The sequence below is a fragment of the Balaenoptera physalus genome (assembly GCF_965194825.1).
Source record: "Balaenoptera physalus genome assembly, chromosome: 4".
Taxonomy (NCBI): Eukaryota; Metazoa; Chordata; class Mammalia; order Artiodactyla; family Balaenopteridae; genus Balaenoptera; species Balaenoptera physalus.
The window spans coordinates 143,285,444-143,311,089 of record NC_138891.1 but is presented as its reverse complement, the minus strand read 5'-3'; the positions used below and the strand labels follow the sequence as shown (position 1 = coordinate 143,311,089).

Below are 25,646 nucleotides of genomic sequence, written 5' to 3'. Positions count from 1 at the left end.
CCTTATTTTTGTCTCTATTGTATCACATTTGTATTTATCCTTAAATAATGTTGGTAAGTTTTGCATGTTTGGGGGACTTATATAAATGGTGTCATAATGTGTGTCTTCCAAGAATTGCTTTTTTCTCCTCTCCACTTTATTTTGTCCGTAAGATTCATTCTTGTTGATGCTATGACTGTGCTCATTTTCTTTCATGCTTCTACAATGTTCCACCGTGGAGTTAACCACCGTTTGTTACCCACTCTTCCTTCGATGAGCGTTTGGGCTGTCTCCAGTCTTTCTGCTATTACGAAAAACATATCTATATTGCACACACCTAGGAGGGAAAGTGCTGGGTCACCAAGCATATGCGTCTTCGACTTGGCTTCATAGAGCCAGATATGTTCTCCGGGGCTGCACCCCTCCACGCCCCCGGAAGAGAGGGGTCGGTCTGGAAGAGCATGCTCCTTCTACATCCTCACCAACGCTCCGCAGTAAGGTTCTTTGTCAAAATGTTGATCTCTTCTTTTCTTTTGTAGTCGTTTCCTGGAGTTGCCTCAATAAGTTACCCCGAAGTTTGCTGCTTAAAACAACAGAAATGTATTCTCTCACAGTCTGGAGGCCAGAAGTCTGAAATCAAGCTGTGAGCAGGGCCGCGCTCCCTCCAAAGGCTCGAGGGGAGGGTCCTTCCTGCCTCTTCCAGCTCCGGTGGCTCCATGCACCCCCGGCTGGTGGCCGCATCTTCAATTTCTGCCTCTGTCTTCACCAGCCTTCTGCCCTGTGTCCCTGTGTCTTTGAGCTCAGAGTGTCCCTTTCTCTCCTAACACCTTGTCTTTGGATTTCAAGTCCACCCTAATCCAGAATGATCTCACCTCCAGATCCTTAACTTAATAAATCTGCCAACACCCTTATTCCCAGTAAGGTCCCATTTACAGGGTCCAGGGTTAGAACATAGAGTCATCATTTTTCAGGGTCACCATTCAACCCACTACCCCGTTGTCACTGTGGATGAAGAATGTCACCTGCCACATGAGTAAACAAAGGATGTTGTGGCCATGAAGCCAGCAACCCCTGCAGGCGACCCCAACCTTGCATCCTGAGGGGACTCAGGATGGGAAAGAACGGGATGCTGGCCCCAGATAGCTAAGGTGCCTATGCAAGGAACGATTTCCATGAGCCCAGACTCTAGCATCTTCCCATACATAGAAAAGCGCTAAATGTATTAACTTGAGATATCTGGTTTTCTTTAATTATCAGTAATCTTTTGATGGTCCAACTACCTGGTTTTGTTGCAAAAACTCCTCTATATCCTGGCTCCCCCCTGACCTCTTTGGAGCCATCTGGGGGGCTGCCTCCTAGGCGGGCATGAGTCCTCAGAAAGTTCACCAAATAATCAGCTCTCAACCTTTAGGTCGTGCATTTTTTTTCAGTCAACATCACACTCGAGTCCAAGATCTTCACCCGAATTGTAGTGAGACACCCTTAATGGGCCTCCAGTCTCTCTCCTCCCAGGCACCCTGCACCCTGATCAGGCAGCCTCCGGAAAGCCCATTTCCATCACCAGGTACCACTGACCTCTCCCAGCACCAAATCTCAACTCCACAGCCAAGCCCTCAGCAGGGTCCTTCCTTGTGGCTCCCACCCGCCTTCTGTTCTAAAGAGGCTGCCGGCCTCTGCTCCCCCTGGACATTCGGTCCCCAGCACTCTCTTCCTCACCAACTGCATCTGTGCCCTGTCTTCCCAGGTCATCCAAGTCCCCCCTCCCAATGCCCAGAGACCTTCTCCGTGCCAAAGAGAAACTCATTGAGGGCCATGTTCATCCACGTTTTCCACCCCAACACTTAGCAAAAGTACTTAGCTTATAACAGATAATTAAAATAAAAACGTGTTGAATGACAAACAGATTCTTTATCCCACAGAATGAAAATGGAAAAAAAATTCAAATATTTTCTACCTTGAAAATTACTCAGATTGAGAAAGAAGCAAACTCAACAAGAAGTAGGAAAAGGCTCAGCTAGAAATTGCTTCTTGAGAGTTTATAATCCCTCACTTTCTTACCTTAGACATTCATGACTAATCTGAAGTACAAGGTTTCCCCAGTGTCATTGTAAAATCAGGGTCAAGGTTACAGCTTTGTGGCTCTGTTGTAATTCTAGGTGTTTGATTTTTTTTGACTTATCCTAATCTGGTTACATGAGGCTTTAGTATTGACAGGAGAATCATCAATATTTCACTTTCTCACTCAGAACAAAATAAATACATGTATATGACACAAATTTAGATGTGGCAGTAATAGGACTTGATCTCAAAAGCTGGTTTATTTTAAACCAAAAATCTCTCAACCTGCGACTTGGTTTTCTAATCTATAAAATGAGAAGACTGAACTACAGGAATCTTTAACGGCTTTTCCTAACTTAAAAAAATACTCATATATAAATATAATCACACATGAATGTATTCATAAATACAAGCACAAATATATGCACATGCTCTTGTATCCTGAAGTTACATTTCTTCCTTTCTGCAAGGCAAATTTATGAAAAAGAAACTAAAAAGCTCATGGAGTTGTATTTCATCCCTTTATGTCAGTGAGGAAAAGCCGTGCCTGATGACTTTTCTCTTCGCCAAAGCAGCTCTGTTTACTCTTTTTGCACTGGACTGAGCTTCAGTTATGAAAATATTCATTCACAGGCAAATTATTAGAACAGCTTTATTGTCTTTGCCAGTATCTTAGGTGAAAAATGTCTCGATAGTAATAATTCCTTTTAAAAGCTATCTTACATCCCTTGATGACTATGTTCCCCCTCGAGCAACAGCCTCTAAAAATCCCCATATTAATTCCTCGGAAGTGCTTGGATGGCAAATTCAGTCCCTGCCACCTCCCAAGTCTGGAAGCTGACAGGTGAGCCAGTGAGCTGCCCAGAGGTGGGAGCTACTTGGTGAGACAGCGACCTCCTGCCCCCTGGCCATCGGCTCCTGTCCCCCCTCCCAGAGCTGCTACCTCCTCCGGTGACAGGTGTCCCACTGCCCTGGCCTCTCTGGGATGCTCCTGCCCAGGGATGCTGTCCCTGATCTTATTCCGGGACATTTTGTGGACGAGACGCAGGCAAGGTGCCTCATGCTGCCTCACCAGCACTTTCCCCGCCTTGAGCCCCGTCTGCCAGTAGTCAGAGCTCCAACAAGACGCTCAGATGTGGAAGTGCCTTCGAGAAAGGGGGTGCTCAGAAACAGACGGGAAATGCTGGATCGCCTGGCTTCCCCCAGAGTTTGGCCAGTGAGCTTAGTTCCCACCCAACGGGGAACCACTGAGCCACTCTCGTCCCTGCCCTGACGGGACATCCGCCCACCTGTCCAGCCCACTCCCTCTCCCCGGATCTCTCCATGCCTCCCTCCCACGAGGGGACTCGGCTTGTCTTTGCTTCTGCTTTGCCATCTGTCCTGTTCCCTGGCTGGCCATCTCATCTGTGCCGGATTGCAGAATGTGTGGCCCAGCTTACAAATGAGGGGACCCCAGTGTTCACGAGAGCGCCTCGCCCAGGCAATGTCACTGTCGTGAAGCAAATCAGGATGAAGGTGTCCTGCTTCCCTCATTGGGTAATCCCTTTATCTGGCCCGAATGCCTAAAGTCAACTGGAGAAAAATGCAATTTCCGGTGTCTTTATAATTTTTATGACTACAAAAACCCCAGACCAACGTCTCCCTTATGAATCAGGCTTATACACAAACCAACGGAAAGGCTCAAGCTTTTACATAAACCCCTTTTTCTTTGGTTCTTCCATCTATGGACTTTCAAAAGTCTTCTGATCCTGGGGCTTCCCTGGTGGCACAGTGGTTAAGAATCCTCCTGCCAATTCAGGGGACACAGGTTCGAGCCCTGACCTGGGAAGATCCCACATGCCGCAGAGCAACTAAGCCCGTGTGCCACGACTACTAGGCCTGCGCTCTAGAACCCTCGAGCCACAACTACTGAGCCCACGTGCCACAACTACTGAAGCCTGCAAGCCTAGAGCCTGTGCTATGCAACAAGAGAAGCCACTGCAATGAGAAGCACGCGCACCACAACGAAGAGTAGCCCCCGCTCGCTGCAACTAGAGAAAGCCCACACACAGCAACGAAGACCCAATGCAGCCAGAAAAAAAAAAAAAAGTCTTCTGATCCTAAAGTTGGCTTCATCCTACACCCTCCGGTACAAAGCACAGGGTGTCTAGAATTCACTGGAGGAGGCCCAGAGGCAGCCCCAGGGGACACACTCCAGAAAGTCAGCTCCTAGGATGGGGCTGAATTTCAGGAGGCACCTGAAGGGCAGAGCTGGGCCGGTGACTGGGGGATTCAGGACCTGCCAGGCACGGGGTAGTCTCTCTTGGAGGTCACCCTCCACAAGTGAGTCGGGAAATGATGGCGCCCACATTTCTGGTTTCTCCTCCCCCTCCCGGAATGACTCTCTCTGAACCTGAAGCTCCTCCAGCAAGTTTGGCGTTTTCTCTGCCTAAGTTCACCCCCCCCCCAAAGGGAAGGTGCTTCCCCAGGGGTGCAGGTCACAGTCAGCTCTCAGCAGGTGTTTTCCAAGCCTTTTGTAGAATTATTTTTGTGTCGGGGGAACGGACTTCCTGGAAACAGGCCCTCCCTTCAGCACAGAGGCAAGAAGGCTTCCAATCACCCAGCTCATGCTCTAACCACTAGGACACCTCTGTGCTCCAAGTAGAATTTTTAAAATTCATGAATTACTATCCCTGCAATTCAGAATCTGCCATCTGGGAGACGCGGAAGAGGCTCCAGTTCTTTGCCAGAAAGAGAGTGGGGATCACAAAGTAAGACAATGCCGGCCGTTAGACTGTGCGTACCCGGTGCGCGAGAGAACAGACTTTTGAGGCCTCTCGGATGTGCCGATTGATTGGCAAATCAGTGACAGCATCAGCTGCCCGTGTTTCCTATCTGGTCCCTGGAGCTGCTGCAGAGGACTGTGGACATGCCGACCTCATTCTGCAGTGACCGGTATCACTACATACAAAATACCGAGAGAAGGGCTCAGACAGGCTCATGTCAGAACACAGCACCGGGAGGGGACGGAGAGGCTCAGGTCCAGTGTCCCATCCTAATCACCCACGAGCCCTGCAGCTGCTCCTGCCGTGCTCTCCCCACCCCAGACTGACCGCAGGCTCCAGCCTCTGCAAAAGATTTTGCTACTTGCTGTGCGGTTTTAGCCAGAAGAGGACAATTCTTCTTTCAGTCAAAGATAAGGAGGTTTACAGACAAGGAGAGAGGACAGCCAGGGTAGGAGTGCGCGCGTCTGGCTCCCGCCGACCACGCTCCCACCGTCCGTCTGGGCAGTGCTGCGAAGCCCTTCCCACCAGCCCTCTCCCCAGATTTCACAGAGGAACTGGCCAGGGGATAAGTCAGACAGTGACAGAGATCAAAACAGCTTTACTTGGGGGCTTGACCAGGTTTTGCAATAAGCAGAAGGAAACTTTATCTTCTTTATCCCGCACAGATGATACTGCGAACCAGGGAGCATGAATAAACACACACACACACACACACACACACACACACTCACACATACACACACAGGGACGGGTACCTAGAACACGGTTCTCTGGATCAGATGAAGATAAAAATACAATCTGTGCTCTCTTAAATAATGGTATAAATTGCTAAATCCTGGGAATTCCTTGGTGGTCCAGTGGTTAGGGCTCTGTGCTTTCACTGCCGAGGTCCCGGGTTCAATCCCTGGTCAGGGAACTAAGATCCCACAAGCCGCACGGCGTGGCCAAAAATGAATAAATAAACAAATTGCTGAATCCAGGCATTCCTGCCCTGTTATCCAGCATCTGGAAGCACAGAGACGCCCTGAGGGACAGTGAACTTCTACAGGTCGCAGTGGAGGGGAGGGGCCTGCAGGCTCCCCGAGTCCAAAGAGTGGGGGGCTCAGAAGCTATGCCTGGCCCTGCATCTCCCACGAAGTGAGGTCTGCCTCCTTGTCCCACCACCCTCATCCCCAGGGAAGCCGACTGTGTGGGCAGGGCCGTTTCTGGCTCCGGCTTTTAAAAGGTCAAGTGTTGTTCTCAAGTGGCCGCCAGCTTCTCTGCTCTACCCCAGCGGCTCTCAGAGCAGGGTCCCCGGGCCGGCATCAGTGTCACTCGGCACTTGCAGGACACACCGAGGCTTGCCACCTCAGACCCCCAAAGAAGAGCTTCGGGGAAGGGCAGGGGACCGGTCACCCTCCGGGCCACTTTTTGGTGCTCACTCGGTTTGGGACCGCTGCTCACTGTGATGGACTCCTGCCACGTCAGCTTCTGGGGGCATGAAACAGCCAAAGTGCCACCTCCTGGGCCGTCGCACCCTCACCAGCTCTGAGAGCAGCTGTGGACGTGTGAGGTGTGAAACAGCCCCCCGAGAGGTCGGCCTTCTCCCAGCAGCAAACTCACCCCTTACCTCTCGGCACTTCTCTCCATCCCCAGATTGACCATCCGGTTCTGGGTACCAGGCATTGCTGCCCTTAATTGCTCCAGCACCCTCCTCCCCTCTCACAATACAGTTTTTGAAAAGCCACTAATCCCTCATGGGAACGCAGAAAGTCCAAATATAGTAGTAAGAATAGCACATGCTTTGATAATTTTGCACAAAATAAAATGAAACCTCACTGCCCCACGTTCCTTAGGGATGTATCTGGCCCCGCTGTACTGTCCATGGCAGGCACGTTTGTAAAACAAGTGACCACAGCACCCTGGGGCCTTCTCCATACAACGGAATCATTTACCAAACAGTATAACGTTACCAAACCCTACGGATTTTCAAACTCCCCCCAGAAACACAGCTCTGATGTGTCCCCCTTCAGTCTACAGCAAGCTCACTGACGTCATGTGAACCAAGAAGGCCCACTTTGCACAGGTTTTCATGAAACCTGGTGGCCCAGCCGGGTCGTCCGGCTCACATTCCGCGTCCAGTCACTTCTGGACGTGGGCAGGGCTCTCAGAGATCCACGTGCCCCTTCCTGGCCATTGCAGGCCCCCGGGCCCCCGATTCCCGCTGGGAAGTCTGCCCACGTGGCCACCCCACCCCCGCGATGCTGACAAAGTCCCAGAGCAGCAGATTCACCCCGCACTGCCCTGCGTGTGCGAGTGTGGTGTCCACTTGTCACGGCCGTCTGCTGTCCCCAGAGACGCCTAGCAGGCTTAATCTGGGCCGGATGTGAGCCCTGGTTGCAAGATCCCCACACCACAGCCTCCAAGCTCATCAGATTTCTCTCTGATGACACTACCTCGTTCTCGATGAAGACAACGCTGCAGGGCACATGCGTGAAAGAAGGAAATATTTTAACGTTTCAAGTTCATTAAAAATGCCCATGGACCTGGGAGGTCAAAGGATCTTTTGACAGGATGCAGGACAGAGAGGAGGAGCCTGGGGTCCTAGTGGCCCTCGTAGGAACTCTGAACGTGTCGTTCACGCTTCTCCAGCAGCGGTTCCCTCGTCAATGACAAGGCGGTGGGGACACCGGCAAGGCTGGTCACACCACTGCCATCCTCCTCTGCCCACTGGGGGGCCTCGCAGCCCAAGGCAGGTACACAGGGCTGGACCCTCCCTCTAACACAAGACTTACAGCCCTGAGACCTCGGGAGGTCCCGAACACCTCCCCCTCCTCCCTTGCGCCCAGGAAACGCTCATCTAAGTCAACATTCACCGTAACTGTGCAGCAGCTTCACTCCTTTTATTTCTAAAGCCTCAGATTTTACCCTCAACTTACTTTTAGAATGATAACATCCTGTTGACTCTAGGCTATTATTATTTTATTATATCCCATATAATACCATTCATAAGGACTGCAGCTACTGTTTATTAAATGTTACATGTTGGGCACAGAGCTTCACCTGTATCAAGATATTTGGTCCAATAAGATGGGTATTATTATTATTAATAATAACCTCCCTTTCTACAGGGAGGATACGTGACTCAGTCAGTTGCCCAGCTAGTAAGCGGTAGAGCCGGGTTTTGAACCCTGACTCTTTTAGTCTGGAGGCCACGTTTCCAGCCCCACCCCCTTCTCTGCTGAGTGCATGTTGCTAAAAGGCGCTAGACGGGGAATCATTTTATTAAAATAAACAGAGAGAGAAAGAAGGAAAATGTTAACTAATCCCCACATACAATTCAATTCATCTTAGTCTCCTTCTTGGTACACATTAATTCAGAATTACTGTAAAGGAAGGAAAATACATTTTCTACAAAACTACAGCCAGTGGGATTTCACGTTAAATATCTGCAAATCCAAGAACAGCCTTCACGTGCCGGCCATGCCGCTGCCACGCTGAGACCTCGCTCACCACCGACACCCCCGCGGCTGCCAGTTGGAGCAGTGGGTACAACATCCTTAATGTTCAGTCGTCAAAGTCTAGCCACCAGACTAAAATGCACGGCACCTGATAAAATCTCACATCCTCCTAAGGTAACCTACACAAACCTCACTCCTGAGGCCAAGCTCTAAAGTGTAAGGTTGTGGGGAGCTTCGTTCCAACGGTGGAAATTTCCATCCAGTAACGACAAGTGTAGATGCTTCCATGTAAATATCTGGACCACGCAACCCTCCTCGGGTGGTAACCTAAGGCTCTTGGAAGACCTCCCGGATAGAATAAACTCTACCTAGCTGGTCCACGAAAGCACATGCATCTTAACAAGAGGCATTTGTTCACATCTCTGAAACGCTCGGTTGATTTAGTCCTAATTGTTGCCATGAGCAGGAAACCCAGGGGCATGGTAGAGAAGGAACAGTATAGAAATTCTCTCGGAGAACAACTCTGGGGAAGCTTGTCAGCTGTCTCCCTCTGGGAGGGCAGGAAGCTCCAGGCATTTGGATGAGAGATCCCGGATGCTGTGCAAGAGACGGCACTTTTGTGCTGCTGGGCAAGTGCGTAAGGGAATTAACTGCTCTGAACCACCGGGCAAGGGTAAGCAAACCTTCCCACGCGGTTGCTGGGAAGACGGGGTAAGTTACTGTGCATGAGCTGTGTTATTATTATTTATTTATTTTTTTTATTATACCAAATCTTTAATGAAGCCAAGAACCCAACCCTTCAGAGACCTTTGACCCACACACTAAAAAGCATTGAGCCCCACTGTGTGCACGTGGGTCACAGTCACTCCCCACTCCGACCCTCTGAGACCGGCACTCTTATCAGCCCCATTCTGCAGATGAGAAACCGAGGCCCCCAAACCATGTGGAGCCAGGCTTCAACAGCAGGCTGCCTGACCCAGAATCCAGGCTCTCCGCACTGCCCGGCACCCCGCCTGCCCGTCCACGATGCTGTAGCTGAGGCCAGCAGTTGAGCTGCCCCAAGGAAGCAGCACCTAGAAACCACTTCCTACATGGCTAGTCAGAGATGGCTGACGGGCTTGACACAGCAAGGGAAGATCAAAACACTCCATCTCCTCGGGGCTCTCGCTTTTCCTCCCCACTTCTCCTAAGACCTCTTCTGGGGTAAAAGCATATGCTCTTCTACTGTGATTCAGATTTTTGTTATTTCATTCATTCATTTGGCAGACACCTAGAGGGTGCCGACTCTGAGTGAAGCCTGGGGTAGGTGGCAGAGATGAGGGGTGACTGACACAGCCCCTGCTTGGAAGCTCAGAAGAAGAAACACATAAAATCATGCACTGAGTTCTATGATCGTAGGGCAGAGGAGTAGGGAGGTGCCCAGGAAGGACCCTGGCCCCGGAGGTAAGGATGGATAAAGGCAGGCTTTCCGCCAGCTTGGGGAGGCAGGGAGGGTTCCTGGCAGAGGGTGTGGCCCAGGCAGAGAACACACAGATACTGGGTAAGCAGCCCCTTCTGCAGCAGGCGGTCCAGCTGGCTGGCACATGCAGAGTGGCTGCGGAGAAAAGAGACAAGCACGAAGGGCCCACAGAGAGACTTTCGGCCAGGCTAAGCACTTTGAGACTTATAGAGACTCATCCAATCCTGAAACTAAGAACACTCTTAAGAAGAGACAAAGTGACAAGATGACAGTTGTCATCCTCCTCTCTAAGCCAGACAAAAATCAGAGATGAGGAAAGGGTGTGGGGTTTGAACCACGGCATGCAGCACATTTGTGACAACTTACAGGGTAGACCAGAAGCCCATGATTAGACAGCGCCCTCTCATACCATTTAGGACATAGCCATTTTCTGGACAGGCCGACATGCAGGTCTTAGAAACAGGAAACCCACAAGCTTCCTTTCCAAGTCTCAATGGGGACTCTCATGAAATGTGAAATTAAATCTAAGAGCTCCCCACTTTTCAACCAGCTTTTGGATATAGTCTGTTCTTGTGTTGGCAATAAGCACTGCTATTCTTTATAGCAATGGAACGTCTCAGCTTCATAAATGTGCACTTCCTTCTTTATTCCAAAGGTTTTTCACCCAACTCACCAGCAGCACCTCAGGAAAACACAAGAGGGAATTTATGTGTAAAAGTTACCCACCACCATCTCTGATTCCTGTATCCTACCTTCAGATCAGTTAGTCTCAGAGATTTGAGAACCATACTTTCTAGGTAGGTTTATAAAAATGTCAACTGTACAATCACAAAATCAAATAAGCAACCAAGTAAAACCCAAGACTATTCTCATAAGAACAATCATTAGCTCCCGGTCTCCTTGTGTTTGGTCAGGAGCCATATGAATGATGGCATTGAACGTTTCATAACTCACCTAAACTCAGCCCATAGGAACCCGACCTGCTGGGTGTCTAGGGAAGACCCTGGTTCCCAGGGAGAGGCAAAGCATGGCACCTCCAGTTCCATCAAGGCATCCCAGGCCTTTGAGGCGCTGGAACGGAGCCCAACTTGTAGAAATCACGTTTATATTCATGATCGCATGTGTGGATTCTCACACACACACACACACACACACACACACACGATGTGTACTGGATGCTACGGGAAGCACACCTAAAGTTCAGCTGCTATTTCTTTAAGCCTCGCTAACACGCCCAGGATGGAAGTGAGTCAGCAGGGATCAGGGAAGCGGCAGCCTTGCAGTGTGACACTCTGGATTCCAGCCCACTTACTGGACCTGCCACTCAGATTCCTAAGGGAATTCCAGGATTCCAAAATCCACCCTGGTCATTTGTAAACGCTGACTGCTTCATCTGCTTGGCCCAAACCAGAAGGCCCTGCCTCTCATTACTTCACCCACGGGGAGAACCTAAAACAAAGCAAAACAAGAATATTTCATGAGGATTCAGGTATCGGTTGTCTCACAGGAAATGGCATGCACCTGACCTAATGGCCCCACTTGCCACTTTAAATAGAAGTCTGGAAAATTCCTGAAGCCTCCCCATTCTGATGAAAGCGATAAGGACTGAGACACTCACTGCACAGGACGCCAGCCACTTTCCTGAGGACAGCCTTTCTAAATATCTATGTGCTATTTCTATTCCAGTGAAGTTTCCCAATTATGCTTAAAGACATCAAAATAACAATCACTGGGTACGAAATATCTCCATTCCTCAGATGCATTTTAGTGATGCCTCCAGGGCAAAATTAGGCTACCGGAAAGGTTCTCCCACTTTCCGGGCCCAGGTGTTCGTCGGATCTGGGCTGGAGCAGTGGGGAGTGCATGCCCGGGGGTCCGCTGTGCACAGGGCAGCCCCAGTCGGGGGTAGGCGGAGACCCCGGCCGGCTCGGAGGGGCCACAGCATCCGGATCTAGGAGCTCGGCATCCTCTGCTCGCGCTTAGCAACAGCGCCCGGCACGCAGCCAATTGCGCGGCGCCGCCGAGGTTACCCGCGAGCGTTGACCGGTAGTAACCCCGGCGCGGGCGGCGGCGGCGGTGGCTGCGCCGGCGGCCACTGCGCACGCGCAGCGGGGCGCACCTGCCCGGCCCGCAGCTAGGCCGGCCGTGCTCTTCTCTTTCAACCATTGAAAATTTAGGATTCCCGAGGAGCACGAAAACCTCCAGGGAGCCTCTGCCGGACCCTCAGCCAGATCTATATCTGAAAGCAGGTGTGTCCCTGCCGCTTGGCTGGGACAGCGCAAACGTCGCCCTGGGCCCCATGCCTGCAGAGTCAGCGTCCGCCCCGGCCAAGAAAAGAGATGGGTTTTTACTCCATTTTTAAAGCCGGCGGAAGAGCCCTCTTGGCGGGCGGGGGGTGGGGGGTGGGGACTGGCCAGAATGAATTCGCTCCTTCGAGACAAGCCGGTCAGGTCGCCCTTGGAAGGAACGTAGGGGTGGACGACAGGGGGCCCGATAACCCCGTCCTGGAGAGGCAGGGCGAGCAGAGGCGCCCCGCACAGACCCCAGCCAGCTGGACGGAGTTCTGATTCACGATGGAAGCCAAAACTGCCCCCAGCCCAGCTCATGAAGGAAATCTGGGGGTCCCCTTCCCCAGCAGATGAGGGCTTTTGTGGCACCCCAGCTGCCGCCGGGGTCTGGGGTTGTGTCTGTCATCCGCAAAGAAAAGGTGAGAAAAACATTTCCTCTTACGTGGACCTGCGAAATGACAAAAGGGAGAAGGGTTCTCAGCAGAGCTTGTTGAGAGGCAGGTCGTTAGGACTCGCGGTCTAAGCCTGAACCTGAGATCTGTCTCCTTCTAAGCCTCCTTTCCTCCTGGGTAATGTCCACACTGATAATGCCCCGTGGCTTTCCGGGGAACACTTAATGAGACAATGTGCTAAAGCAAACAGCATTTGCTTAGTAAACAGTTATTTTTAATTAAGAAATAAATAGACACTTCTCCCGCCAAAAAAGTGGGAGGGAAGAAATAAAAACTGAGAAATCCCATAAAATTCCTGCTAAAAGGTTCGCTTTCAAGATAGGCAGTGGAGCTATCAAGGCGAGGGACTTTTTTGTCGGGGCCCATCAGCTCACCTTATGACAGTAAAAGAAACAGAAAGAGTCACTCAGGTTCTGTTTTTCCGTTGATCTCCACCCTTACCAGTTCACAACCAAGACCAAGAACATTCCAGCAGGGGCCCCTGCTCACTGCCCTGCCCCCAGGGATGCCACTGTGGTACCTACTCCCAAAGCAGGACTCCAGCCTCATCTCCTCCACGAACCACAGGCTTCTTATTTCCTCCTTTCCAGGTAGCCCTGGATCGTGATGTACCTGTTTTGTACATGGTTAGGCTTTTCTCCTCCCAATTCGTGAGCTCATTTCAAGACCAAGATTGTATGCGTTCTGCAGAATTCCAAAAAGCAGAACTTGGATCAACAAATGAACATGACTCGAATTGAGATTTCAGCTCAACAGACAGAATTCTAAGAATGAGAGTTGTGCAAACATGGACCTGGCCACGCAGGGAGATGTCAGGCTCTGGCTGCTGCCCAGACAGAGGCTGGCCGCCCATTGTCATGGGGCGAGAGGGACTGCTCCACGGGTGAGAGGTCAGATGAGGGAGCTCCCAGGCCCCTTTGGGCTCCAAGATTCAGGCTCTAAATATATGTCTCAGCTGGACATAATCACAGTCTTGAAATCACTCTGGCATGTCTTAATTTTGACACCGAACGCCATTTACCCCACAAGCACAAAGGTGACTAACGACAACACAGCTGACAAAGTGTGAAGTAAAACTAAGGGCTGTGGGTCAGGCAGGGTCCCTGCAGGTTCATCAGCCTCCATCCTTCACTCTGAAAACTCCTCTTGATGCCTCTTCTCAAATTAGGGGCAAAAACACTCAGTATCAGAGATATTTTACTTGAACGTAAGCTTTCCTATAGAGGTTTTGGAACTCCATCAGCAAGGGTTTTATAGAGCATGTACCTCCATTCTACAAACCCCTGGTTTGTACGGTTCAGTCTTTCCAAATGTTTTTTAATCTGACCCACGTGGTTACCTGTGTTCCTTAAATAAGCAAATCTGTTGACTCTAGAACTAAACTCAAATAGAGCAGGTGTATGGTTACTAAACATTTTCTTCTGCCAATTGATAGACAAAAGAAATGGTTTCGTGTTCAGCAGAATGTCACCCTGTGTTATTTCTTGGCCTTGATGGATTCGGTTCTGGTTTATAAGAGAGGACGTTAGTTCCGGCATGTGAAGTTTTCAAGATGTCAGCATATTTGGGGTGTTAAAGGAAGGCAGGAGGGCACCCCCCCCCAGCAGGTGAAAATGAGTGTCCGAGAATGTCCTTGAAAAGTGATACAGTGACACCAACCCCCCACTGAGCAGAACACAGTCCTGCAAAGTCACACTGAAGAGACCAGATGTCCCCAGACCAGGCACACTCTCTGGAAAAATAGCAACGTGTTACTGTGCCTTGTCAATCAGAAGGTGACGGGGGTGGCCTGACAGTGAAGCAAAGGAGGAGAGCGAGTGTCGGCAGGGCCACTTGTGCCGTGTCTACGGGGGCTGTTGAGCCTGATCGAGCCACACTTGAGTCACGCACCCCTGATTCCAGGTCCCAACTGGTGACGGCCTGGCTTCCATGCAGCGTGCTCCAAGGGAGAGAGGGGGCTGGCTGGAGAAGGGGCGCCTAGATCCCTTGGATGTTCAAGTTCTGCCTGTAAACTAGCAAACCCTTGTGGTTTTGTAGATGGTCACACTACATACATCTGTCCTGAGAGCCCATCCTCCACAGTTTTTCAAAGCCTCTTTCAGAGCATATAAGATGGAGGTACAGAACTATTCCAGAAGACCTCATCACCAAATGGGCCTAAGAGGAAGCCACTGAGAGCCTGAGAACTGGCCCCGGAGGGGATGGGAGGAGCTCGCCAGCCATCTGCGTTCACCAAGGTGACCTGGGGTCATTGGGCTCTGTAAAGCCCCAGCCTCAAGCAGGGAGCCCTGGCAAGCAAGGTTTAGGTTTGCCACACTGCACTATAAGACCAGTCACAGCCTCAAATAGAGACAAAGGCACAGTATCAAAAGCCATTTCCTTTGCACCCCAAAGAAAGCCCACCCTAGCATGATGGTTTCCAAGAAGTACAAAAGTAATTCATTCATGCTAGGGGAGCATAAACCCACCTTTGCACTTGAGCAGCCTACCCTCTGGAGCCCCCTCTCTGCTCTGGGATTTCTATAGTCCCCCTTTCTCTGGCCTTCCCTCTCCACCCCTGTCCCAGCCGCTTGGATCAAGTCACCCAGCGCTGGGTTGGAATCCAGTCTTCCCTTAATGGAATCACTGCAAGGGATTTTAATGGCACATTCTACTCATTTTAGCCAGGCTGTCAGTGCAGGCCTTGTGAAATTGCCATGGAAATTAAGGGAAAGCAAACTTCAATTTGAGAAGGGTGTTCCAATGCATTTTTATAGCTCAAAGCAAACCAATACAGATAATCTGATGTGGGGCTGCCCAGAATATTTAACTCCACCCTGGCATTTGGCAAGGATGAGGCTGGAGGGTCCGGTTTCAAAGTAGGAGGTACTGTCCCATTCCATTGGAGTGTTACTGTGTTGAGGCCCCAGCCGGGCTGGGGAAGAGTAAAGAAAACTCTCCAAACCCTCAGATATGATTACTTTTGTTCTCAACCCACAAGGTAATCTTGGGAGGTGTTATTTCATTTCTAAGAATCATGTCACCTGTTTGTGCAAAGCATGCCATACATGCCAGCCTCACCTCCCTGGGGAGGAGACAGGACAGCCAAGCGTCTCCATGGGATTAGGAAACCTCTATATGGGTCCTTGTGAAAGGCAGAGGTGACTGACATCCAAGCAGGCCGATTAAAGGGGAAATGAGTCAGAGGTAACAGTCAAGGCCACCCCCAGTGGTTTTGTAAAATGGGGTGAGGCACATCCGTGCCATCATGGTCCCATTGTGTGCCCACGTCAGGGCCGGATGTTTACTAGGTGTGTTGTCAGGTCCTAGCCTCAAGCCCCCCAGACCTGCCTTCACGTCCCACCTCCCCTGCTCCTGTGACCCGGGATATATCTCTGAGCCTCGTGTACTCCACACACTGGAAGGACAGAATTGGCCCCTGAGCCAACTGGACCAAAGGACTGCTTGAATTGTATAAATGGAAATGGCTCCAGTCTCCTTGGGGGACAGAGTACCCCCTTAACTCCACTGTGTGGGCGAGCTCTGAAAGACAGAGAGTGCTGTCTGAGTGTAGAATTTTCTCCGCTCCACCTCAGCATTTCACAACGTGGATTCTCTTCTTCACAAGGGGTCCTAAATGTTACCAACACCAACGCAGTGTCTACCATCCAGGCAGCAACAGCTGCTTTCAAAAATAAGTCACACTGTGGTGAGTGAGGACAATCAAACCAGATTGTTCCCCTACGTCCCTCGACACAATAGTTTGTGTAACGGCACCAGACTCCACATTGTTCCAAATCATCTGTCCCATCAACTTAGGCTACGTGAGTGAATTCCTTGAGGGAAAGTCATTACTGTATCAGAAGCCAGGGAAATGATCCTTGGGGTGTACTTTTTTCCTCCTGAGAACAGTTCCTTTCACAATTATGTTGTCTACTAGGAATCTATTATACGATCCAGTTTTTCCTCTCAAGACATCATTAATCATATGGTGAAAATGGAGCTACAATTGAAAATACAAGATGTTTTCTTAGACGCTGAAGTCAATGCCTGGCAATTGTCAAGCTCAAGAATTATAAAGAATCAGTGCCTGACACTGCCTTCTTAAAAATACTGCTATGGAGTCACTTATGACCTTTCTACTGAGGATTATGAAGCTCTCTTTTTCCGTCTTCTTTCTTTAAAATAATTGTGTAGGAGTTTTTAATATTATTCTAATCCCAGTGCCAGGCTTTGCTACAGCATTCTGTGTTGAGTTTGTGTTGTAGCACCATGTTCTGGGAGAAAAAGGCTTTCCTAGAGTTTACTGGAGTGGCCCAGTGTCTTCGTGATGGAAAGACGCCTGGACTAGGAATCCGACGGCTGGGTGGCGGACCTTGCTGGCTCCGACCTTGAGCGAATCACTCCAGCCCTCAGGCTCCTTTGTCCTTCACTACACACTTCACTGTGGTCATTACAATGAGCTCAGCACATAAAGTTGAATTAAAAAAAACAAAAAAAAAACACTAATGACTTGATACAGACAGAAAAACAGAATATGGTCAGAGAAGTAAGAACAAAAGCTCCTGCCCCAAAGTTTGGTCACACTTGGCATCACGCTGGGCATCACACAGAGGCGACACGAAATATAAAACTGCCACCAAGAGAAAAGGGAAATGCTTGCCAGCTCGGCAAGCATTTGTGGGCACCAAGCCTGGAGAAGGAGCACAGCTTCCCCATGGTCGTGGGGACCCTGGCACCCTGAGGCCCTGCACCAGGCGCTGCCCAGGGGCCCAAGCTGGATCACAGAGTCGGAAACCACCACCCAGCCCCCGGCCGACCCCCCAGCGCAGGCTCGGGGCAAGCCCTTCACACGTGGCCTCCTTTCTATTCAGCGCGAAGGTGGATGAGTATCCCACACCCTCAAGGTATGCGGGAGTGATAAACCATCTAAATTATGAACTGCGAGGGTACCAAGAACAAAGGAAACGATGGGCGGCACGGGAGGAGGGGCACAGAGAGGGAAGTGGACACAGGCGCTGGGGCGGAGAAAGAGGCCAGGAGGAAGCCAGACAGAGAAGTCAGGCCCCGTTGGTTGAGAAACCAAAAACCTGGACACACCAGACTGATGGTGCCCGACTTCCTCTCCAGCCGTAGCCATCTCTGACTCACAGGCAGGTCCCTGGGGCCCACTTTCTACTCCTCCCTGCTTGAGCCCACAGAGGTTACTGCAGGGCAAGTGTCTATCCGGCAGCCATCTGGGCGGGGCTTCCTAGGAGGCGACCGGCCATGGACAGTAGTGGCCCCTCCCTCATTAATTAAGAGGCCTTCGCCGTTGACAATCAGTGTGACCAGTTCTAACATGTAGAGAACATAGGGTGGGCAAGCTGCACACCTGACCAGGAAATGATATTCTTCACCTGCCAGCCCCAGGTGAACACCTGCTGGGTTGGATTTCAGACCAAGATTTTGCCATGGTTTTCAAACATGTGCATTTCTGCCTTTCAAGCCTTCACCTGAGAGGATACCCATCCAAGCGTTTTCAGCATCAGGACCACGTTTCTAAGGCCACACGTAACACGTGGACAGAAACCTGCCCACGTGGCCCACATGTCTGCCTCAGTTTATCTACAGAGACACATCAGGCCAAAACCTCACAACACCCTCCTGGTCACTCAGTGCATTTTTTTCGGTAAGATCTTTGTTCAAGTGGAGAAGGAAAAGGCTGGAATCTTATGTTGAAATTTCAAGAGGCTCAAACAAATGGGCCCAACCCTGAGCCTCTCACAGAATTTCTTTGTTAACAAAACAGGCCGGCACACTCTGAAAATGTTGAGTCTCAGATAACAATGCTGTAGTATCAGCCGCTGAGAAGGTTTGGGATCTGTTCCCATTTGTGCAAACAGACACAAAATCATCCCACAACCAGCTTGGCTCGAAGGTCCCAGGGACCAGTCAATCAAGGTTCTAAAATCATGGCTCCAAGGAATTCCAGGGTGCCCACGCCAACCGTCTCAACTGCTTCACGTCAAGAGAGTAGGAAGCAAAATGAAGGCAAAAAGGGGCAGAAAGATGAAAAGTAAACAAGTGAGTCTTGGTGGGTCTTCTTCAAAAAGGAAGGATTGAATCTAGATTTAAGTTGAGAGCTCTAAACCCCAATATTCCAGGATATTCCGGGGGTACCTGAGTCACTGTTCCAAATTCCTCATAGATTTTCAAGTTGTTTTAAATGATTCATTAGAAACTGAGGACCACTGTTTCTGGGTGATGTGTAACACGTCCTCTCCCAGTCACCCCCCCCCCAAAGATGGACAGATGGAGGGTGCACGGAGCAGGGGGGGATGAGGGGTGAGTTCCACGGGAAGAAGTCGGTCAGGCTCGAGAAAGAAATACCAACCCAGGGAGGCATTAACTCTACACACTTTGAAAATCTAGAGCTGGCAAAGGAGCATCCACGTTGCTAAGAAAACTCAAAATACCACCAGTCATCAATTCCCATTAACATGCAACAGGCTGGCAGCAAACTCCTGTGTGTGCGGCTCTCCCGAGACCTCCGAGTCCCACCTGCTCCATCATCTCTTCTGTTTTTATGGACAGCCCACCAACGCCCCCCATGAGACAGTCCTTTCAAGATCTGTAAACATACGTGACTGGTTTCCAGAGAGGTTACTATAGGTCACTGGTTACTTTTCAACACTTCAAGCTTGGGAGGAAACACCTGGCTTCCACTTTGCTCTGAAACATTAAAAAAAGAGTCCTATCTCGAAAGACTAACATTAACAGCATCCAGTAAAGAGGACCCTCCGAGTGCAGACAGGAAACCAGCACACATGGACCCTGGTCAAAGTCTGTGATCATATCAGAGTTTAAGAACCAGTGTGTGACTCACAGACATAGAAAACAATCTTATGGTTACCAAAGGGGAAACGGGGTGGGGGGATAAATTAGGAGTTTGGGGTTAACAGATACACACTACTATATATAAAATGGATAAACAACAAGGACCTACTGTATAGCACAGGGAACTATATTCAATATCTTGTAATAACCTATAATGGAAAAGAATCTGGAAAAGTGCATATATATATATACGTATAACTGGTCACTTTTCTATACGCCTGAAACTAACACAACATTGTAAATCAACTATACTTCAGTCAAAAAAAAACAAACGCTGTGAATCTTGAGTCATCTAATCTGATCTGTTCATATCATAAGTGAGGAAAAATCGGGCATAAAGCAATTACATACATTGGCCACAGCAGAGCCAGAGTCTGGAAAGAGAAATCAGCCCCCCAGCTTCCAGACCCAGATCTTCCCAAACAACCTGTTCCTTCCTCCGAGGTGCCCTGCGCCTCTGGATGCACACAGTAGCCCCCGCCCTACCTTTCTTCCTCCACCAGGGGCCTTCTGGGACCGAGTAGGAAAGGTCCTTGAATTCGATGTTCACAGCCGCCCTCCGCGGCAGGGAGGAGAGGCGCTGGGCCTCTGTGAGATTGTTGTCCTCTTTCTTCAGATGTCCGTTCAGCAGCTCCGTCTCCGTGACCTCCCTGTTGCTGGAGACCACCTCGTCCACAGAGACGCACACTGACTTGGGCTCTGTCATTGCTGCAGAGTAACTGGTGCCATTCTAGAAAGATGGGGAGGAAGCACCAAGGGCAGGTATAAGTTACATCACGGGAAGGACCACAGGTACTCACCATTAGGCTCAGGGCCATCGATCAGTCAGAGTCATCGATCAATGCTTCTCACCCTCCACGGTGCCCTCAGCATCACAGGAAGAATGCTCACCTAGAGGAAATCCTCCTCCCCAGCCCTCACTTATTCTTCTACTAAAAACGTGCTAAAGATAAACTATGATCTACCGTCTTATTTAGGAATCATAACATCTGATCATAAAACTGATAAACACATCACCTGTCTCAAAGAATGAAACACCAGCCACCCTAAAAATGATCTACCTACAGTCCACTCATTAAAAAAATCCCATGAAAATGCATGAGGCTGCTAAGAAATGCACAACTAAAAAAGCTTTACAATGAGCTCTTTTAGTCCCTTCCTGGCGTAACCTCATAAACATTTCTCAAGAGCAATGATACCACTTGGACCGATGGGGCTTGTAGGAGATGGCCTTTGTGTTCTCCTTGTAAATTTTCCAAATCTCTTACAGCTCTCCTCTCTCACTGTATCTTCATAATAGCACTGAAGTGTTGGAAAGGTTGATCTGTTTTTCTCTGGGATACAGACAAGGAAACTGAGGCACAGACTATTTTAAGGAACTTGCTCTGAGCTCTACGATCAAGTGAGGGGCAGAAGTGATCCCAGGGTATGAGTCACCTTAAAAAACGGGTGCCTCTTCCACTGCATCACCTGGATATCTAATACGTAGCTACATTGGCTTTTCAAGCTTCCATGGGAGCCCACTGAACTGTTACAGATAAGCCAAGAACCAAAGGTATTTAAGCAAAGAAAGGAATATTCTTTCTAATGGCTTGGCAACGCTGGACAAGTCAATATGCTTCAGGCACCTCCAAAACACAGAAGAACCCTGGGGTGGATGAATAATGTGCTGTGCTTTTTCCAGCTGCCTCTTGAATCAAGACAGAACATTCCACAGTGCCAAAAGCGTGGGCCTCTGGCGACACTCCTCCATACTGTTGAAGGCAGTCAGCCTGATCCGGAGAGCCCGTGGACAACCACCTTTGATAAGTCAGGCCCTTCTGATGGCCGTAGGACTGGGGAGACACTGCCATACTGCTATTTGTTCTAAATAACATCATACTGTTATTTTTCCACAGGTTGTGAGGTACTTCTTTAAAGTTGATGGTTTTTTGATCGTTATTGTTTCCAACAAAAAGCTAAAACAAAACCAGAGACTGGATCATTCGTAAGCATCCTTATAAACTCCAGCAACTCTAGTGACCTGAACAAGCCCTCCCCCGCGTTAGAGTGGCCTCTTGAGGGTACGTGACTGCATCCTTGAAGAGGATTTCCATTATTATTATTCCACATTATTTCCATCGTGGAAACCTTGGACGATTTGGAGGTTTTGAATCTTTAAAACACAAATAGGGGGATGGGGAGCTGTGGGCACAGGGGTTTCCGGTTCTTGTGCTGTTTGAAAATGTTGCTTTTTGCTGTTTAAGAAAAAGACACACACCTCCCAGGCATCTCCTACCTCTGGAAAGCTTCACCGCATCAAGTCTTAGCTCACTGACTCTAACATTCTGTGGCTAAAAATTCAAGTGCGGAGTAAAACTCTGACAAAATTAGTCTTGGTTTGCCGCTGGCACCGAGCATGAGAAATGCTTCAAACACAAGCAGGAGTAGGTTCGTGCACCCTCCGCATAATTGGGGAGGTTTGTCTTAGCCTGACAACGGGCCTTCTCAGAGCCTGGGCTGAGAACGAGCCTCTCCTGCTCCCCGGAGGGCGCTGCAGGGCGCGGCCTCTGCATCCGGGCTCGTCTGGTGCCTTCTGCGTCAGGGCCCCTTGAAGGAGCAACCGGAGACCCTGCCCCAGCTCAGCACGCTCTTGGCTTTGACCTGCGGGTAAGAACGTGCACCTGCAGCTCCAGCACCCAGAGCAGCACCAAATGCCATCCCTGGGCCCACCTGTCTTGCTCTTGGGGAACACGAGCTGCCGTCCCAGGGTTATAACCCCGTTTGACTCCACAGGGCCCCCGGAAGCACCAAATCCTGGCTTTGCTGGGGGCGGGGTGGGTAGTGGACAGAGCAATGGGTGAGACAGTTAGCTCTAGGCCTGGTCCCCAAAGTCCATCCTCACCCCCACCTGGAAAGGTGAGACGTCTGCTTCCGGACCCACGTCCTGCCGGGGCACTGGCTCTAACGCCGGGAGAGCCAATTGCCCTGTGTTCAGTTGGGGGCGGGAGCTTCCAGCAGCCCCTCCCCAGGGCGTGGCCCCCTCCACCTCCAACCACCTTGGACCATCCACACCCTCCCCCAGCACCCACCACTCGCGTCACCCCGAGGAAGCCCAGGGACAGGTCGGGTCTTCCCTCTTTAAAGAAACCTACACGAATACAGGGATGCACAGCCATGACTCCACCCACCTGCCAGCTGGAGCAGGTGCCAGACCTGGATTATGAAGAGGGTCTGACTTGCCCGTCTAGACTCCAAGCCTATCTATCCTCTCACTCACTCACTCACAGCCCAGATAAAGCCCTGGGGATCAGTAGTCAGCCAGACAGACCTGGCCTGTGGCCTCAGCAAGCTCAAGTCCAAGACTGGGCCGCAAGCAATTTCAATACCAAGGGGCAAGAGCTAGAACAAGACGATGCAGGGACCCACGAGGGTCACGCAATGCAGTGGGGGCCCTGGGTGGGGATACACGGTGTTTCTGCGGAAATAAACTGTAAGCTGAGCTTAGCGAGGTGGGGTGGGGAAGGGGTGCTCGTTCACGACCGACATTCCCCGCGAGGGAACAGCATGTGCAAAGGCTCGGCAGCAAGAGAGCGGAACATCTGGAGATGTGAAATTCAGGGGCTGGAGCTCTGATCTGGGGCGGGGGGGGAGGGGCTTTTGGAACAAGGTGGGACTAGCGAGGCACACGGGGTCCGCACGGTGGAGGGCTTGCAAAGCTTGTTAGGGGATGTGCACTTTATCCCGAGGTCTCTGCGGGGCCGCGCAGGCATCTCAAGGCGGAAGTAGCAGACCAGCGGGCCGGTGAGAACCGACTCCTGCAGCAGCTTGCAGTGGGGAGGGTGCGTGGCCTTCACGGGGGGGGGGGCGGGGGGCAGTGGGGAGGGAGACAAGTGGACGGGCCAGTGGGACAAAGCTGGGGGAGTAAACTGATTTGCGAGCGAGAGAGTGAAGCCAGAGGCCCGTACTTATATTTACAGTTTTGCATTATAATACCTCCCGCGTAGTAGGTAAGCAATTATGAACAGTAGCGACTATTCATTCAGCAACGCACAATTACAATGCGCTCCTTAAACTCCAGACTGCACAGGTTACTCCTCCTCTGTCTCCACAGCTCTCCGTGGGCGGGGGCCGGGTGGGGTATGACCCTCTTCCGCTCCATTTCACAAGGAGACCACCTCGCCTGCCTGAGACCCCACCGTTAAGGAGCAGCCAAGCTGGGGTCCAGCTCTGTGCGGCTTCCCTGCCGGCACTGGTCCTCCCAAACAGTCCCCAGCAGCGCCGGGACGTTGCTTGGCTTTCTGTAGGCAAGCTGTGGTGGACCCTGGGTCACCCCAGCCCCCAGCCCTTACAGGGAAATCCACAAGAGAATGGGGAAACCACACAACCCTATACCCGCAAAGCAACCGACACCAAAGCGGTGCATGCCATCACCCACCTTTCCGCCATGGGTGTCCAATTAATAAAATCCTGAAATCCTGTCTGATGGGTGGCAGTGGCTGCCACCCCAAAATAGACCAGCTCTCTGGAAGCACATCCTCAGATGAGAGCCGCTGGCGATGCAGGTTACAGCTAGCTTGTCCTCAGCCTCCTGAGCTCATTAAAGATGAAACAAATACACCCTCCCTCCCCATTCGTTCCCTTTCTTTGTTTGCTTCCCTATCTTGCTGAAGCATTCTCTTTGACCTCCCCTTCCACACACAATTTGTGCTGCATAATAAGTGGTAAATACTAGTGAGTCCATTCATAGGTGTTGAATGCAGAGGAGACCCTATTTGGACTGTTTCTCCCTGCTGTTGGTAAGAATATTTTCTTGGGCACTAACTTCCATTTGAATGCTAATATATTGAGATGCTTGTTTAGCTGGGGAGGGTCTCTAATGGTCAGAGAGCCCCTGAGCCATTGTGAGGTTGCTTCACTCTCCTTTACCCAGGAAGTCCAGTTGGAGATAGAAACTTTCCCCACAGCATCTTGGGGAAGGGAGGAAAGCCAAGGGGAACTCACAGGCTCCAGGCATGCACTCTCTCTCACTTCTCTCACTGCTGCCAGCTATGGTGCCCACCTAGACCAGCGGACCCTGCAGTTGAAGGGCAGATCCCTCCCTGGGACCCTGGGCACACAAGAGGAAAACGTACTGCTCCAGAATCCTCAAGGCCACCGCCTAAGGGAAAAGAACCCAAACGTCACGCCCTTAACTAAGCAAAGGATAGGTGTCACTGGCATGGTCACTCAGAATGCCAACCTCATTGTCTCCAAAATCTGGCTTCTAACAGCTCCAAATACCAGTCCCATTGGGAGCCCCTGCCTGCCCTGCCCGGCCCAGCTCAGGGATTCCGAAACACCATGTGGGTGCTTCTTCCATCCTCCAAGGCGCCTTCTCCAGACTCACACCTGGCAGCCAGCCCCGGGCTGGACCGCAGAGCAAAGTTTAGGATCCTGGGTATCTCCCAAGGGCTCTGTTTATGACTTAGGTAGAATTTTTTAAATTAAAAACAAAAAAGCAGGGCTTCCCTGGTGGCGCAGTGGTTGAGAGTCTGCCTGCCAATGCAGGGAACATGGGTTCGAGCCCTGGTCTGGGAAGATCCCACATGCCGCGGAGCAACTGGGCCCGTGAGCCACAACTACTGAGCCTGCGCGTCTGGAGCCTGTGCTCCGCAACAAGAGAGGCCGCGATAGTGAGAGGCCCGCGCACCGCGATGAAGAGTGGCCCCCGCTTGCCGCAACTAGAGAAAGCCCTCGCACAGAAACGAAGACCCAACACAGCCAAAAATAAATAAATAAATAAATTTTTTAAAAAAAATAAGGCTTTCTGTTCAAAAAAAAAAAAAAAAAACAACAGCACAAGGTTTTCAGGGAGAATGGTTTTCACACAAAACAACATTCTCTGAAAAAATGAGCTCAGCCATTAGCACCTCCATACAAACGAAACACCTGAGTTCTGGGGCTGTCTCAAACCATAACGTAACATCCAAAATATCTTGACATAGAAACACCTGTACCTTAAAACATTCTGCTTCATTATTGTCCCACATCTATGAGCTACTTTTGCAGCTTTGAAAGGGCTTCAAGAGTTAGTTACCCAGTACCTCCAAGACCTGAAACTTTCTTTACCCACAACTAACAATACTAACCTCCTTCATTTTCCATTACCACCATCATTTAGGAATCCCAAAGAAATGAACACGGGTAAAATGAAGAATGGCCAAGTGTTACCCAAACATGCAACCAGATAAAAGCAAATGTCATGAGGAGGGGACTGCCTCTTTTATTTTTTGATCCCTCTTATATGGAAGAAGCTGTCATAAAGGCAGAACATGCCCAGAGATGGGACCCGGCCTGTGGGTCCCCCTGCCCCTGGCTTTTTCCTG

General features: G+C 50.4%; 1 protein-coding gene across 5 annotated transcripts in view; it reads right to left on the bottom strand.

Moving 5' to 3' along the window:
- The window catches only part of ABCG1 (ATP binding cassette subfamily G member 1), an 84,531-nt gene that overhangs the window by 40,394 nt on the left and 18,491 nt on the right, over positions 1–25,646 (bottom strand). For all 5 annotated transcript variants that reach the window (XM_082461118.1, XM_082461119.1, XM_082461120.1 and 2 more), the window contains exon 2: positions 19,786–20,029. In XM_082461118.1, the coding sequence (XP_082317244.1) occupies positions 19,786–20,029 (244 nt within the window). The remainder of the gene's footprint in view (positions 1–19,785; positions 20,030–25,646) is intronic.